The sequence below is a fragment of the Mytilus californianus genome, unplaced genomic scaffold (genome assembly GCF_021869535.1).
Source record: "Mytilus californianus isolate M0D057914Y unplaced genomic scaffold, xbMytCali1.0.p SCAF_8, whole genome shotgun sequence".
Classification (NCBI taxonomy): domain Eukaryota; kingdom Metazoa; phylum Mollusca; class Bivalvia; order Mytilida; family Mytilidae; genus Mytilus; species Mytilus californianus.
In genome coordinates, this window is record NW_026262734.1 from 37,078,585 (window position 1) to 37,094,964 (window position 16,380).

At 31.6% G+C, this 16,380-nt stretch overlaps 1 protein-coding gene across 15 annotated transcripts in view; it reads right to left on the reverse strand.

Annotated features, from left to right (window-relative positions):
• Positions 1 to 16,380, reverse strand: part of LOC127711413 (transient receptor potential cation channel subfamily M member-like 2) — a 550,384-nt gene that overhangs the window by 52,576 nt on the left and 481,428 nt on the right. The window contains exons 1-6 of one of the 15 annotated variants that reach the window (XM_052217442.1): positions 10,081 to 10,150; positions 5,160 to 5,481; positions 4,714 to 4,823; positions 3,373 to 3,485; positions 2,339 to 2,505; positions 361 to 543 (exon numbers count right to left, since the gene is read on the reverse strand). The exons of 12 other annotated variants lie outside the window; for them this stretch is intronic. In XM_052217442.1, coding sequence (XP_052073402.1) covers positions 361 to 543; positions 2,339 to 2,505; positions 3,373 to 3,485; positions 4,714 to 4,823; positions 5,160 to 5,453 — 867 coding nt within the window. In that variant the 5' untranslated portion in view covers positions 5,454 to 5,481; positions 10,081 to 10,150. Of the gene's footprint in view, positions 1 to 360; positions 544 to 2,338; positions 2,506 to 3,372; positions 3,486 to 4,713; positions 4,824 to 5,159; positions 5,482 to 10,080; positions 10,151 to 16,380 lie in introns of those variants that run through there. 2 more of the 15 variants (XM_052217441.1, XM_052217443.1) reach the window with 2 other exon arrangements.

A 16,380-nucleotide genomic window follows, 5' to 3' on the forward strand; every position in this document is an offset into this window, starting at 1 on the left:
CTTTATTTAGACCAGACTGGAAAGTTCCCTCATTTTACCGCAGACCACTATACTTACTTTAATTAGACCAGACTGGAAAGTTTCCCTCATTTTACCGCAGACCACTATACTTTCTTTAGACAAGACTAGAAATGATTCCTCATTTTACAGCAGACCACAATATAAAAAAGAAGATGTAGTATGATTGCCAATGAGACAACTCTCGACAAGAGACCAAATGACACAGAAATTAACAACTATAGGTCACCGTTCGGCCTTTAACAATGAGCAAAGCCCATACCGTACAGTCAGCTTTATACCTACTTCAATCAGACCAGACTGGAAAGTTTCCCTCATTTTATAACAGATCACTATACTTACTTTAATCAGACCAGACTGGAAAGTTTCCCTCATTTTACCATTAAGCTTGAAGTTTTTAGCACCACCAACAACAGATATGATCAGACTAGGCGTATTTGGCTCCATTATCCTCCAGTGGACTTTCATCAGCTTAATAGCCAGGCCAACAGAATCTGGTTTTTCTTCATCTGTTAAACGTAAGTACTGAAACGAACACAGACTTGCAATGGGTTACATGTAATTAAGAAATGAGGTCACATGACAGAAAACCATTGCATTGACCATCGGTCAAAAGGTAATCAATGACAAAGAAATTGGTAAAACATAATTTAAGGATGAAAATGAAATTCAAATTGGCCTTACTTTTATCAGTTTTAAGTTTATGAAGTTTTTATTCAAATATATACATGTATTTCATAACATTAAAAAAAAAACAATCATGATTCCACACCTACTTACATAGATTGTAAATAGAAATTTGTCAAATTGACAGCAAACCAGGTTTTCGTTAATTTAAACGCGCTTGTATGCTTTTTTCCCCGCCACTTTTTCATGTTTTTGTGCCTTTTTGGCTAATCAGCAATTTGACTCCCATTTTGTCATCAGAAACACCTTATTCAAATTTTACAAGCTTTGGTTTAAAGTTATTGCATTGAAACGATGTAAAGTGCATTTTAATAAATCTAACAAGGATTATAACTCTTGATCAGTGAAAGTAAAAATTGTCAAAACTTAAGTTGTTCTTTATTTTGTCATCAGCAACAACAAATTAAAATTTAAAAAGTATTGTTGAAACCCTTTAAAAGTAATTGCATAAAACCAACATAAAGTGCACATTTTTTTTAAAGGACATAACTCCTCTAGAGTACAGGTGAAAAAATTCAATATTGAAAAGCATTGGTTAATAAATAAAGGCAACAGTAGTATACTGCTGTTCAAAAGTCATAAATCGAATGAAAGAAAACAAATCTTAATTTAATACGCCAGACGCGCATTTTGTCTACATAAGACTCATCAGTGACGATCAGTTTTAAACTGTTCATATGTGATGACATGGAAACTGTTCGCAGCCGCCTACTCGCCATGAAAAAGAAATTATTAATCTCTTTTGTTTTTCATTTTTCAAAATTAGCAATAAACGCAAGCAATAAGTTCTGCCTTTACCATGTTTACAATATAACAGGTACATAATTTATTAATATGAACCTATCAATTCCTCTGTTTTTTGTACCATGTATTTATTATTTTCAAATTTTTCAATATGTGAGTTTACAAAAATACTAATATTATTTGTGTTTTTTAGCTATCCCATTACCATTGACACCATATCTTCCTTCATAGTCATACTATGGTCGCGGGCATAGATATTATAAATATCAATTTATCATAATTATAAATCGACTGTTAACAAACGTGAAAAAATACTACAGATTTTCTATCCCAGGAATAGATTACCCTATCTATATTTGGCAAAACCATTTGGAATTATCGGTCTTCAATCATCTTCAACTTCGTACAGTATTTTGCCTTTTTTTTAATTTTTTCGAGCATCACTGAAGAGTCTTTTGTAGACGTAACGCGCCTGGCGTACAACATTTTAATCTTTGTGGCTGTGATGAGTTTGTTCATTCTGATTTATGATTGAATTTTCCTAAATCAACTTACCTTTGTAGGTTTCATGATTCTCATTTTTATAATTGATTTTTCCTACGTTAACAGGGGGCCTCGGTGGCCGAGTGGTCTAAGTAGTTACTACTGTAATCACTAGCCAGTCAACACTGAGGTTGTGAGTTCGAACCCCGCTCGTGCGGGTGCACTCGACTCAAATCTTAGTTGACTAGGATTGTCAGTTTTCCTATTAAAGGTCGGTGGTTTTCTCCGGGCACTCCGGCTTCCTCCACCAATAAAAACTGGCCGCCACGAAATAGCCCAAAAGCGGTGCTTAAAACTGGCGTTAAAACACCACAAATCAAATCAATCAAATCCTACGTTAACATACCTTTGCAGGTTTCATGCCACCAACTTGTTCCATGCCTGTAAATTTTATTTTACCAAAAGACGTCGTATTTTTTACTTTCATAGCCTGATCAGCTTTCCATTCCACAGGAGGGAACTTTTCAGAAGGTTTAGATCCAAGATTGTTGGGATCAATAAAAGGCTTTAAATCTTTAAAACACATTAAAATCAACTAATCATTCATAATATACTAGTAGTAAAAAAATTCATGTTTGTATTATTTGCGAACAAAGTTAACAGCTAATCGACTTTAATATTTAAAGATAACAAGATATATTATGATTGCAAATGAGACAACTCCCCACCAAAGACCGAATGACTATTAAATTAACAGCTATATGTCACCGTATGGCCTTAAACAATGAGCAAAACCCAAAGCTCGTTACATTCTATAAAAGGCCTAAAAATAACATACGTTGGTAATTTTATATGACTATAAGAATTTGTTAATTTTATCGGTGCATTAACATATTTTGAAACTCATGAATTTCGAAATTTATAGAATATCACTTCATTTGTTTGTCTAAACATTTCAATTGTCTCTGTGCTTCACTCAATAAGTTAAAAGGAATCATGAAACGTTATTCATATTTGGTATAGATTGAAGTTTATAATCCTTAATGTTCCAAGTCATGTGATGTTGTGTCTCTTTCATTTAGAGCTGACCCAGAATTAGATGCAGGTGAATAATGGGTAGAACTGTTGATTTAACATACAATTTTTACAAATGGATTTTCTAAGGAAATTGCATCAACCCGCATTCAACATGATCAATTAATTTGTTTGACTCACATTCCCCACCAGAATAAATTTTTAAACTTTATTTCAACTATGTTAGTTCTAACAATGTTTTTGTATTAATTAACATACTACATATACATGTACAATTGTTAGATGGTATAAATATTACTTTTAAATTGTTGATTCATCATATATTTAAAGTGCCTGTAATAAAGAATAAATCTGTGGGTTACTATATTGTAGTTAAAACGAAATGTTAAAAATCCTTTAACATACCAGGTGAAATTAGGTTATCATATCTATATGTCGTTACTTGTCGTTTTCCAGGTTGAGTTGATACATGAAATTCATGTGGAATATGATTTTTGAAAACCTCTCCACAGTGACATCTAAAATAAAAAAATTCAAATCAGATTTAAAAAAAATTAGTTAAGTTTGCCAAACAATGAGTTTGTAAAAGGCAGAAATGGGTGAGGTCTATCAAACAGTTTTTTATTTTGACTTATTTTTTTGGTATTTACATTCAGACTGTTGACTACAATTGTTGTTTTGACATATTTTTTGTATATCTGCAATCAGCTATACTGTCGACTTCATTTTATCAAATACTTTTTTTACCAAAAATAACACCTTTCTTTTGACAGATGATCATGATAATGAATGGTCTCTGTTCAAAGAACGGTGTCAAATGTAACATGCATATTCAGGATGATAAAAAGATAATGTGATGATACATAAATGTATCATTCATATTATAGCTGTCATATTTAGCTGCAATTATCATTTATTATCTATTGTTCTTTTTTCCTTAAGTATTTTTCTTAATTGATTATTTACGTTTTTTTTTTACATTTTAATTGAGGTAAACAAAAAGTAAAATCACAAAAATTCTGATCTCCGAGGAGAATTCAAAAGGGAAAGTCCGTTATCAAGCGGCAAAATCAAAAGCTCAAACACACTAAACGAATGGATAACAACCGCCATATTTCTGACTTGGTACAGGCATTTTCTTAATTAGAAAATGGTGGATTAAACCTGGTTTTATAGCTAGCTAAACCTCTCACTTGCATGACAGTCGCATACAATTTCTTTATTTTGACAACGATGTGTGAACAAAACAAACAGAAGAATAGGTGAAAATGACAAATATAGGGGTACAGCATTCAACATTTTGTTTTAATCTTAATCACTATAAAAAAAAAGATCTCACCAAAATATACAACGGTACAAGTATTTACAGTTGCATATTTGAGTGAGATGTTTTGATAGTTGTAGATGCATTTGTATGCATGTGTATGTATTGTCATAGAAATATACCTAATAAAAATAAGTGAATATAAATAAACCATGAAAAAATTACATCAGTTTTTTATTCATTTAGTTCCCGTCTCGTTGATTTCTACCCTCTTCTCCTTTTATATATAAGAAGAAATCTTGTAAGGAAGCTCGTCAACGTGTATTCCACTAGAACCTAAAGTCAACAGCTTTTTGGGATATGTGTCAATTCATTTGCCACACAGTGATGCATCTGAGCATTAGGCATATCTTTAGATATTGGGGAATACTAAATTAATAAAAATTAATGATAATGTTATGCACTTTCATTACAACACTTACTTTAAGGCTTCTGTTTTCTCTATTTTTTGTTGATTTGGTGCAGGAACAAATTGCTGACATTCTAACTGCTTGAAGTTTTGTTTGATAAAAGTAATGTGTTCCGCCTTTTGCTGAAAAAAAAACCAAACAGTTTATTTAAGCTGTATAGTAAAGCTATAAAAATGACATGACGAATGGAAAACAATACTAGTGGCCTTATTTATATACAAAGCACCAATAAAATCACAATGATCTTCAGCAGCAACAAACGACTGCCTGGTTTTGGCATGGGGCAAGTGGCGGGATTAAACATGTTTGTTGGCGATCGACTATCCCCCTCCCCCCACCTGTGGCAATTTACTTTCCTTTACTGACCCAGTGGTGGTTTTTTTTTCTCTCTTGTTTTGGTCACAATTGTATTATTGACATAGAACTACGATCCACGTATATTCATATATGTTATATACCTGCTCAAAACTATCGTCCAGATCAGAAGCCATCATTTTACTTTGTGGGACCCTTCCCAGTAAAGGAACTTTCTTCCTCATGTCTGAAAATCTAACATCCTCTAATGTTAGTCTTTCCTGTGTTTTAGCTTTTTTTTCATCCAAATCATCTCTTTTAATCATCATCCTTGAATTTGTTCCGCCTCCTGTGTCAAACTGAGACTGAATGCTGAAATCTTGCCTTCCAAAAGCCAGCAAGTTTCTGTCACTAGGATGTACCTTTGATTCCATCAGTCTATTTCCAATCCCTGCCATCTTGAGTCTGGTTAGATTTAGTATTCACCTGAAACAAAATAACACTAAGAATAACAAAAGTCATGTCACACGGCAGGGCATAAAAATGCAATATCCACACACTACATACAATGGTCATCATGATCAGATTTAAAGTTTCTCCAATTTGCAATGAAATCAAAAGGCTGTTTTATAGTGTATTTCCGTAGGCAGTGCACATTTTTTTCACCCAAACAGCAAATGTGTAGAAAAATCAATATATACTAATGAATTGAACATCATTAACATTTTTTTTCCACGTTTCCTAAAGAACGCCTTTCCTTATTGACACTGAAAATATTGTAGTAATAAAATTTCTAACAACAGGATAACCATCGGATAAGTATCTGTATTTCGGTTAATTTTTCAACACACATTTTTTGTTTGTTTAGAAGTATTTATTGTTCAGCCCTATGTCAGGAGGCCAATGATATAAGGTATCTCAAAAGTAAGGGATTGTTAAAATGATAGTGATTTTTTGTATATTTTAATGTTATAATTACTTATAGAAAAATGAGAAAATTATTGATGAATTTAACTGTGGTTTTAATTTTACAATAATCAGTATCCGAATAAATATTTATACGGACATAGTCCTCTTTCACAGAAAACAATTGCCTCGTGTTATTCATACCCATCGTATAATAAAGATACAATTGCATATAATAGATTACATCCACTTCATTTGAGCTTTTGTGGATAGTTGTCTCATTTGCAATCATAATGCATCTATTTATACTTTTACTTATGTATAAACCTTGAATTTATTTATTCGTTTACTTGGATAAAAAGAGAAACTTCCGCAATGTACCTGGGACATAAATAACTCAGACATAACAGGTATTTGGTGAAAAACAACAAATGGCTGAAGTGATATATGGAAGAAAAATCAGTGTTTCTTACAGGGGTTTTTGGCATGCTAAAGCGCACTATCCATTTTTCACGATGCCTTGACCTTTTTGTGGAAAGAAAATAGAGGCGCCATGCCATAATTAAGGATTGGTTCTGTCATTCATCTTTTAGGTTAATAAGAGCATTTTGAGTAATTTCCCGTTTGACGAAATAATAATTGTTTGGCCGACTTTTTATTGAATTTCATAATTATGTTTGAACAAATTTAAAGCATCCGAGTACTAAATAAAGGCAACAGTAGTATACCGCTGTTCGAAAGTCATAAAGCGATTGAGAGAAAACAAATCCGGGTTACAAACTAAAACCGAGGGAAACACATTAACTATAAGAGGAAAACAACGAAACACCAGAAACACTAAAGTTCAACAAAAAACCAAACGACAATGTAACACACACAGAAACAAACTATAAGATAACAACTGCCATTTTCCTCACTTGGTACAGGACATTTGAAGAAATAAAATGTTTGGTTGAACCTGGTTTTGTGGCTAGCCAAACCTCGCGCTTTTATGGCAATGTTAAATATAACACTGAAAGGACAACATTACATGACAGGACTACAGTACAAATATATGCAAGAACATTAAGGACAGAGAAATACACAAATAAACAATACAATAATACATTTAGACATGCTAATAGTTATCAAAGGTACCAGGATTATAATTTAATACGCCAGACGCGCGTTTCACCTGCATTAGACTCATCAGTGACGCTCAGATCAAAATAGTCAGAAAGCCAAACAAGTATAAAGTTAAAGAGCATTGATGACCCAAAGATCCAAAAAGTTGTGCCAAATATGGCTAAGGATATCTATGCCTGGGATAAGAAAATCCTTAGTATATAGAATAATTCATACTTTTGCAAACAGTAAATGTATAAAACATTTTTTTTAAAATGACCGTATAATTGATATTAATGTCAACAACGAAGCGCTGACTAACCACAGAATAAAAACGAAAACGTAAAACAACCTAGGGCAGCACATAAAAACAGCACAACAGAACCACGCACTGTCTATCACACGACTGGATTGACGCTACAAAATGACTTCACAGGTAAATTTCTAAACATTTTGATATATAAAATGTAGTTCACGATTAGGTTTGAAATTATCGTATTTGGTGTATTTTATAACAATTACAAGACTATTTGTATAGAATTGTGTTAGTAATTAGATAATTAATTGCATTATCTGGCTATGTCGGTATATCTTCTGAATCAAACTGTAAAACAAATAAATCGTGTACGTTTAGTTGCTTTAAACTAAAATCTTACAAATGATCTTAGTGATTAATTATCTATACTTTCACATACGAATAGAAATAATAAAAGAATTAGAATTACAACTACAAACGATAAGACATTTAACAATATCCGATCAGAATTACAAATACAACATCATTACCAAATACAGGAATGTTGGATAACAAATACCGTGACACGTCTTATAGCAATGCGAATTCACATTCAGCAAAACAGTCATATTCGGGAATAGGTAATGTTCGGTACTTAAAAGACCAGACGACGTAAATGGTGAACCATAATCTAAGACATGGTAAAAATGTCCTTAGTTAGTTTAGACAAAAACACATCGTATGGATCAACCAATTCGTGATGGTGTCCATGCTCGAGCATAACGTATCAGCTGAGCTATGTAAACACCATACGATGGGGCCGAGGGTATGTCACTGCTGAGAAATGGGAAATTGATAATTGGGAAGTTGAAATCGTCCCGTTTGTCATAGATTTAAGTGTGAAGACGTCCATCTGTGTCAATATTGAGGAAAAGATCAATGTATGAAGCAGTCTTTCTAGTATCAGTAGTATACTTAATTTCAAGTTCACTGGGATATATGAGATGCAATTATTGGTTGAAATATAGGTTATTCAGTGATAGATCATCAATATATCTGAAAGTAAAATTAAAGAATTTCGCAAGGTGCTTTTTCTTTTTATCTTTTAGAAGGTTTTGAATAAATTCTGCTTCATACGAATACAAAAACAAATCGGCCAGTAGGGGTGCACAATTAGTACCCTAGTGATACCGACTGTCTGTTGAAATATATACGGTTCATGATTTAATCTAATTCAGGACAAAATCGACTGAACCACTGCGAATTAAGTATGTAGACAATTTAAAAGGGAACAAAGCGATCGTTTGAGTGACAATTTTTCGATGCATTGGATGAAAATTACGTAAACCATAAGCTGAATTTTGTTACTCATTTTTAGGTACGACCACTTTATGTATTTGGTCGGATTTGGTGTGAAATTATGAAGGCTTTCTTACATTTATATTGATGAAATTAGAGAATAACTCATTTAGTTTTGACACCGTTGAATAAATAATAAAAGAAACTGTAGCATTGGATGGGGAATAAGGAATAGCCTAAAAAGTTGTGTACTGTTGAGAGACAAGGTTTTGGTTGACTGGTATAAACATGTCAGATCCAAAACGTATTAGTTTATCATGTTTTTGTGTAGCTAAAAGCAATGCATACAATTTAAGCTCTTGGTCATGCAAGTCTCAACAATTTCATTACTTTCTGTCATGTAGTGTTAACGTTTTAGCGAAATTTTTTAACCATGTCATAATGCAGGAGGTTTGGCAAGCTATTTAACCAGGTTTAACCCACCATTTTCTTAAAATGTCTTGTACCAAGTCAGGAATATGGCAGTTGTTATCACATAGTTTGTTTATATATGTGTTGGTGTTTGTTTTTTGTTGCACTTTATTAATTCATAACATAGCTTTAGAAAATCAGGGATCCATTATTTAAATTTATGGGAAATTATTGTTTAATGAGGCAGTTGTACTATCAAGCAGCGTCTTGAAGCGATACTTTTATTAAAAATGGAATAAAATTAATAACCGTACATAAATATCTATATTTCTTACTAGTAGAAATGAAACAAAGGTACCAAAATGTATATTTTGATGAAATTCAAGTCCATAACAGTGCTTTCATATCTACATAAAATGTATGTAAATGGTGCTCTGAAAGTGTAGTCCTCCACAAAAGGTTTGACCTTCAAGGGTAGCCGATGGCGCTAAGAGAGCCTCTCAAAAGCTTATAAGTTCTAAAGTTACCCAACTTTGTCAGATCAGTCGAAGCTCTCTGGGGTGCTGTTTTAATAATGTATTGTGCATAAAACTTTTCATAAAGACATGTTTAAACCATCGTAAACACATCGAACAAAGGATTTTTAATGGTTTGAATAAGTATATTAAAATCTGCTGCTTAAACTATCACAATTTTGAAATGTTCACTTTACAAACTTTTTCCTCTCTCGGCTCGTTGCTGAAGACCTTTGTTTTTGCAACATTTGACCTCACCCAGAAGTTGTCTAAGTAACTGTTTTTCCTGGACTAAAGAGTGATAAGATGTTTTGATTTCACCTTTGTATAGTCTCTCTATTTCCCTTTTGTCAGGTATTTAAGCTTTACGCACTTTGCATGTATTATTGAACAAATAGGGTATATTGCTTTCTAGAGGTTCATTGTTCCCATATGTTGTTAATGCTTTAAAAGCTGTAAAACAACTGTGGAAATAAACGTGCTGATGAATGAAATTCCTTGTTTTGATTTCTGTATTGTCACGTTCTCGCTTTAACATTGTTCACTTGAATGACAAGTTTATTTATTATCCATAGAGAAGCTATTAGACTTTATATATCTTGATGAATACATTACCTGGCACAAGCTTACATGTCTATTTGTTCTAATAAAAAACAAACGTCAAGACGGAAAAAAACAATATCAAAAGACACCAGGAAGTTTATTGTGCTGCTAAGCGCTGCTGGATCAATATAGGGGAGATAACACTAAAAGTTGAAGTAAAGATTTTGATCAACGTCCATCAGAATTCCAAACAATATTGCTGATATATATGTGTTTCATAAATAAATAGAAAATACGAGCAGTGAAAAAGTACATGGTGTTTTGTTTGTTTGTTTTTGTGTGTATGTTTGTTTTATTTTAATGTGCTGTACATGTGCTGATGTTTTGTCATGGATGGATACCCCATAAATAATTGACTTTTTTGTTTTTCTATTATTTGTTTACATTTGAGAAATTAGTTAAACATATGTTTTAATATGATATAGTATAGTAAACAACAGACATATATATTATACATTGTTCCCAAGAACATAACTTCATGGCGTTTTATCATGAAATTTTGTCCTTACTTTTAGAATAATGTGCAGTGAAGGATGAAATTCCATATTTTTTTATAAATGAATAGTACGAAATGTTGTCTTGTGAAAGGGAGGTTATACAAGGTTGTATATTGAGATAATATTTCATAGATGAATTGCCATGAAATTTTAACTCATGAAATGGAGGTTATAGACATTTAATATTTCGGGTAATGATATCATTAAACAAACCTGCTTAACTAATTGATGCAACACACACAAAAATATAAACATCCCGATAAATCAACAATTTAATGGCAGAGGAATCCTCAGGGAAAACATAAATAGATTTTTAAAAGACAGTGTTTCACAGTCAAATATTTTCGTGGACAGAATTTCACAGTGTAATATTGTCGTTGACAATATTTTAATGTGCAATATTGTCCAGAATGTGTTGACAACGTTTCATCGACAAGGCCACTATTTCATAATGAAATGGAAAGTATTTCCTTGTGAATTACTGTCCACGGACAATATTTAATATGAAATTTTGTCCGACGGACAATATTTTATATGAAATTTTGTCCGACGGACAATATTTCATGGAAGACATTATGTTATGTAATACATAGAATACACATCAAGACATAAGAAGATCTGGATGAAGGGTTCTAAAAATCTGCATTACCCTTGTTGATAGACAAGGTTGATTAACCTTCTTTTTAGTAGTATTCGTTATATTTTTAGGAATTTTTTTCTTTATATTTAAACGCATATTCTGTAATTTTCTCATCATTTACCTAATATTTTTTTCTGTAATTATATGATTGCCTAGTTCTGTACATAATTCAATTCTTATTCAATATTTTATTACTTAATTCCTTTATTTTCCACTATAATTCTGTATACTTTTGCAATAATCAATTTTACCAGTCATAGATTCAGTAATGAAATATAAAAATTGATGACATAGTCATTGTCATTGAAATATTTAATATATTTATATTTTAGCTTCAAAACATAGTTTTGGGCACTAACAATAGAAATTTATTTAATGTTAAAATTCTGATGTCGTCTCCCTTGTTAAACTACCATTATCTAGGATAAATCAAACAAGATGAACAAATGTTGTCTTCCGAGGGTATCACAAGCCCAGTAGTCAGCACGGTGTTGACATGAATATCAATTATATGGTCATTTACATAAATTGCCTGTTTACAAAAGTATAATTTTTTTTCGAAATACGAAGAATTTTCTTATCCCAGGTAAAGATTACCTTAGCCGTATTTTTTACACAACCTTTTTGGAATTTTGGGTCCTCAATGCTCTTCAACTTTGTACTTGTTTGGTTTTACAACTTTTTTGATCTGAGCGTCACTGATGAGTCTTATGTAGACGAAACGCGCGTCTGGCGTATTAAATTATAAGCCTGGTACCTTTGATAACTACTTACACCACTGGGTCGATGCCACTGCTGATGGACGTTTCGTCCCCGAGGGTATCACCAACCCAGTAGTCAGCACTACGGTGTTCACATGATTATCAATTACATGGTCATTTTTATAAATTGCCTGTTTACAAAAGTATGAATCCACAGAACCTAAACTGAAATAACGCACAAGGACAAATATTGGTAAATTACAACAGATACTATGTTAATATGAACATTTATATGAATTTTAGTCGTCAATGAAAGATTTTATGCCAAAATGAAGTCTCAAAGTTCTACCGAACATTTTCTCTTATTACTAGGTCCAGACGGGAAAACATGGCTTCAGCGCTATGATATCGTAGAAAGGCGTTACAGAAAAAAAAATGAAATAGCTTTTCAAGACGTCATAATTATTAATTTACTCTCACCCACCAAATTTAACTTCTGTATACCTATTTGTTCGAGTACTGCAAAGTGAGAATGGCCCAATACAAATCCATGTCTATGTGAATTACCAGGGATACTTATTTCAGTCATCTTTCTACGTTTGAAAACCTTAAAAGATTTCAATATGCACATATGACGTCATATGCAGCATTTGAACGGGTGTTTTGCTATCCCTAAAAAAGATATGAACGTGTTTTGTGCTAGTGTTATCATAGAATCAAGCGATAATGTTTCTATTTTAAGACAGTTTAAGTTTTGAAATAAATTGTCTAAGTATGTTTGTCCAGGCAATCCCAAAACTTCAAGGTCCTGTTGGTTTGATAAATTACAAAGACATTGATTTATTCTGTATGGTCTACTCAGATCAACTTTTCAACTTGAGCAATGATTTTCCTCAAGATAGTTCGGATTGAAAAAATCTATAACCATCGTAGAAATAATTATTTTGTATTGCTAGTTCCTGACGAGAGATTAAACCTTAAAAAATGTTCTCGTAAAGCGAATTTGAAGTTTTTTCTTGGAACTATCTATAAGATGGACGATCGTATCATTCATTTTACTGTGTGTGACACATTTATTAAACCTGTGCGAATATTTATTGAAGTAAAAAAAGATTCAAATGGGAAAAAATACGTAATAAATTTCATCATTAACATAAACAGATATGATGTTCGATGTAGTATTGCATAAAAGTTATAAAACTAAATTAATAATTTACATGTAGATAGTGTATTTCTCCTCAAAGGAAAATCAAATTGAGCAAATTATTTCAAATGTTTAAACGCACAACAATCGCACAACAATTCTCTTTATCTCCATATCTTAAAAAAGGTTTAAACTTTAGACCAAATATACTATCACCCACCAAAATTAACTTTTATAGACATTTTTCTTCTTCGTCTTTGCATTAAATCTCTTGAATGTATATTGATTGATTAAATGTATTTGAACAGAATAGTCAAATAGAACAAAATGTATAAAGCAGCTTTTGTTACAGTATAAAAAAACATGTATATAGAATTGCGTTCGTCATCGTCCTTGAAGTAGTAACATAGATATTCCCGAGGAATGACTTTTTAGTTTTGGTCCTTATTGGTCTTATCGTTCTTCAAGTACTTATACATTCTTGGGTTTCAAATATTTCAATTTAATGTTCTTGATGTAAGTTAATCCAAAAAAGTTCTTCGGACAAATAAACTTTATATTTTTGTCGTCATTTTCATCTTATTTTCGGTCATTGAAGAATTCACATATTGAACAAAAGATAGTTTTTCTGAAAAGAAATATCTGTTTAGTAATTTCAAAACAAACTGTACTAAGATTAAAGTAAAATGATACCATATCGCTATGTATCTTTCATTTTAAGATACAATATATATCGGGTAAATGGATTTTTTTCAGTTTGATATTCATGTGCACCTTAACCATTTCTATTCCGTAATGGCCCGAGAACACAGTTATTTCGTGGTGCATTTCTTTTAGACAATAAATGAAAATAAAAAAAAAAAACCACCTGCGCTTTCTCAATAATATTTTTACAGTGTGGTGTACTACTTTTGGGACAAGTTATATCAAAGTTATAGAAAACTTCATCTGCTCTAACTCAAAATATGGACAAATTATGTTAAGGGGGTCTTGAAATCTTTTGACAGATTCCGAAATGCTAATTTTTAACCTTTTTCAGCTGGACCAAATCACTACTTTACTTTAAAATGTATGATCCAAATTTTTTTACAATGTAATTTCATCCCCCAACTTGCTTTTTGAGGCATAAAGCATGAAGAAATAAATTTGGAAGGGGTATACCAAAAAATTGCAAGTAACACACTGTCCACACTAGGGACTATATTCGTGGACAACGAAAATCAAAGAACGATAACTGTGTTCCCGGACCTAATGCTACCATTAACTCTTATTTTATAAAGGATGTTATAATACATTCCATTTTCTAGTATATTAAAATAGTTTTTGAAAAGACGCTTCAAGGTTTCAAAACGCTACATGAATACGAGTATTTCTTTGTTCTCTGTCATAATAATCTATTTATAGGATTTTGTAGATCTTATATCATAAAATTTATTGATTTTGATGGCAGCAACATACAATATTGTAGTAAAATAGAATATCAATTTTTTTCTTTAACTTACTAATAGAATTTTATGTAAGAGCGTTTTGAAATTAGGAACATTGAACAAAAAAGCATATACCTTTAGAATATTTTGACAATCATACATATGTATTACCTAAAATTAAAGAACTTTATACACAGCATTAAATTTAAATAAACCTTTATAAATTGAACTTTAAAATTTAACCCTGCATTTATTTACGAGGTCAACATAACAATTTGACGAATTTAACACAACGGATTTAAACTCCACTTATCTGCAAGAAGTATAATATTCTTTCCCTTAAAATTGTAGCATAACAATACATAAGTCAGTCGAAAATTGACTTAATCCTCAAATTTAAATAAAATTTTTAATCCAAAGAAGAAATATCTTTCTTCTGTTTGATATCAAATTGTTTCAGAAGATACTTAAATATGTTTGTTTCAGACATTTGATTCCTTAGCTACATGAAAATAACACTTTATAAATAAACTCATCATAGATACCAGGATTAATGTTTTGTACGTCAGACGCGCGTTTCTTTTACAAAAGAGAGGCGAAAGATACCAAAGGGACACTCAAACTCATAAGTCCTGCGTATAAATCGCTTTTCTGAATTAACCTTCATCAGAAACTCTGAAACCTTAATATTTTAAAGCCAGGGATGTGTAAATAGGTAGCAATGGTAGGAACTTTATGACCAAAAGGGACACAAATAAAATCAACTTAGCTTGCAGAAATTGCAAACTTAGTTTCACAATATTTTTTTTTAATTAGAAACTGGAAATTTTAGAAAGTATGTTTTACTTCATGTCAATACTGACTACTAAGGTGATGATACCCTCGGAAACTAATAGTCCAACAGAAGTGGTATCGACAAATTTGTGGTAAATAAATATAACACTGCATGAACTCGTGCATATGGAGCGTTTTATGAATTTACTTCATACCTGAAATTTGAAAAGCCATGAATATGACAACACTTAGAAACGTTAGGAGATGTACGACCTAAGAGACATTTAAAATACAGCCAAATTCGTCAAATATAAACTGTGCTCCAAGGTTTCGTAATAATTTCCTAATTTTTGAATCTATTTCGATTATATTTTTTTTTCAAATTCTTTCAATCTTTGAAAAACCCGTACCAGAATTTCATTCCTATGCAATACGGTTCTATTTTAAATATCATTACAGGATATTACTGATCTTGTTACATTTTTACAAATGGTTAAAGATTGGCTTGTTATTTTGACGAACGTGAAGCGAGGATTAATTCATGCATAGCATACAAAAAATGATAAATTCGCATGTTGCTGTCATCACAAATAATAAAATTTTATTATATAGGATCTCAAAATTCCGTTAAAAAGATTTGCGTTACAGTGAACAAAGAAATAATCGTATCCCTATAATGCTTGAAAACCTTGAAATGTCATTTTAAAAAACTATTTTAACGTATCGATTGAAAATGTACAATATAAACTATTCAAATATACTTGTACAAGGAATGTTTTATAACGTCCTTTTTTTAAATAAGAGTTAATGGTGGTATTTCGGATAAGAAATTATTTGGGTGCACAAGAATGTCGAACTGAAAAAGAGAATCAATTAACCCAAAACATATTTTATATAAATGAAGATACATAGCGATATAATAGTATTTTATTTTATTCTGAGTTTGTGTAAAATTCCAATCAAAAGAGACAACCTCAAAATTATAGCACTGGTCTTCGTCCTATTTATACTACAAAATACTTACCTTACAACAGAGGATTAGGAGGGGGAGTCCTTTATTTCTGTAATATTTCATTTTTATACAATAATTTCTATTCTTTATTTTGTATGCCCCTTATTCTCTATTTAT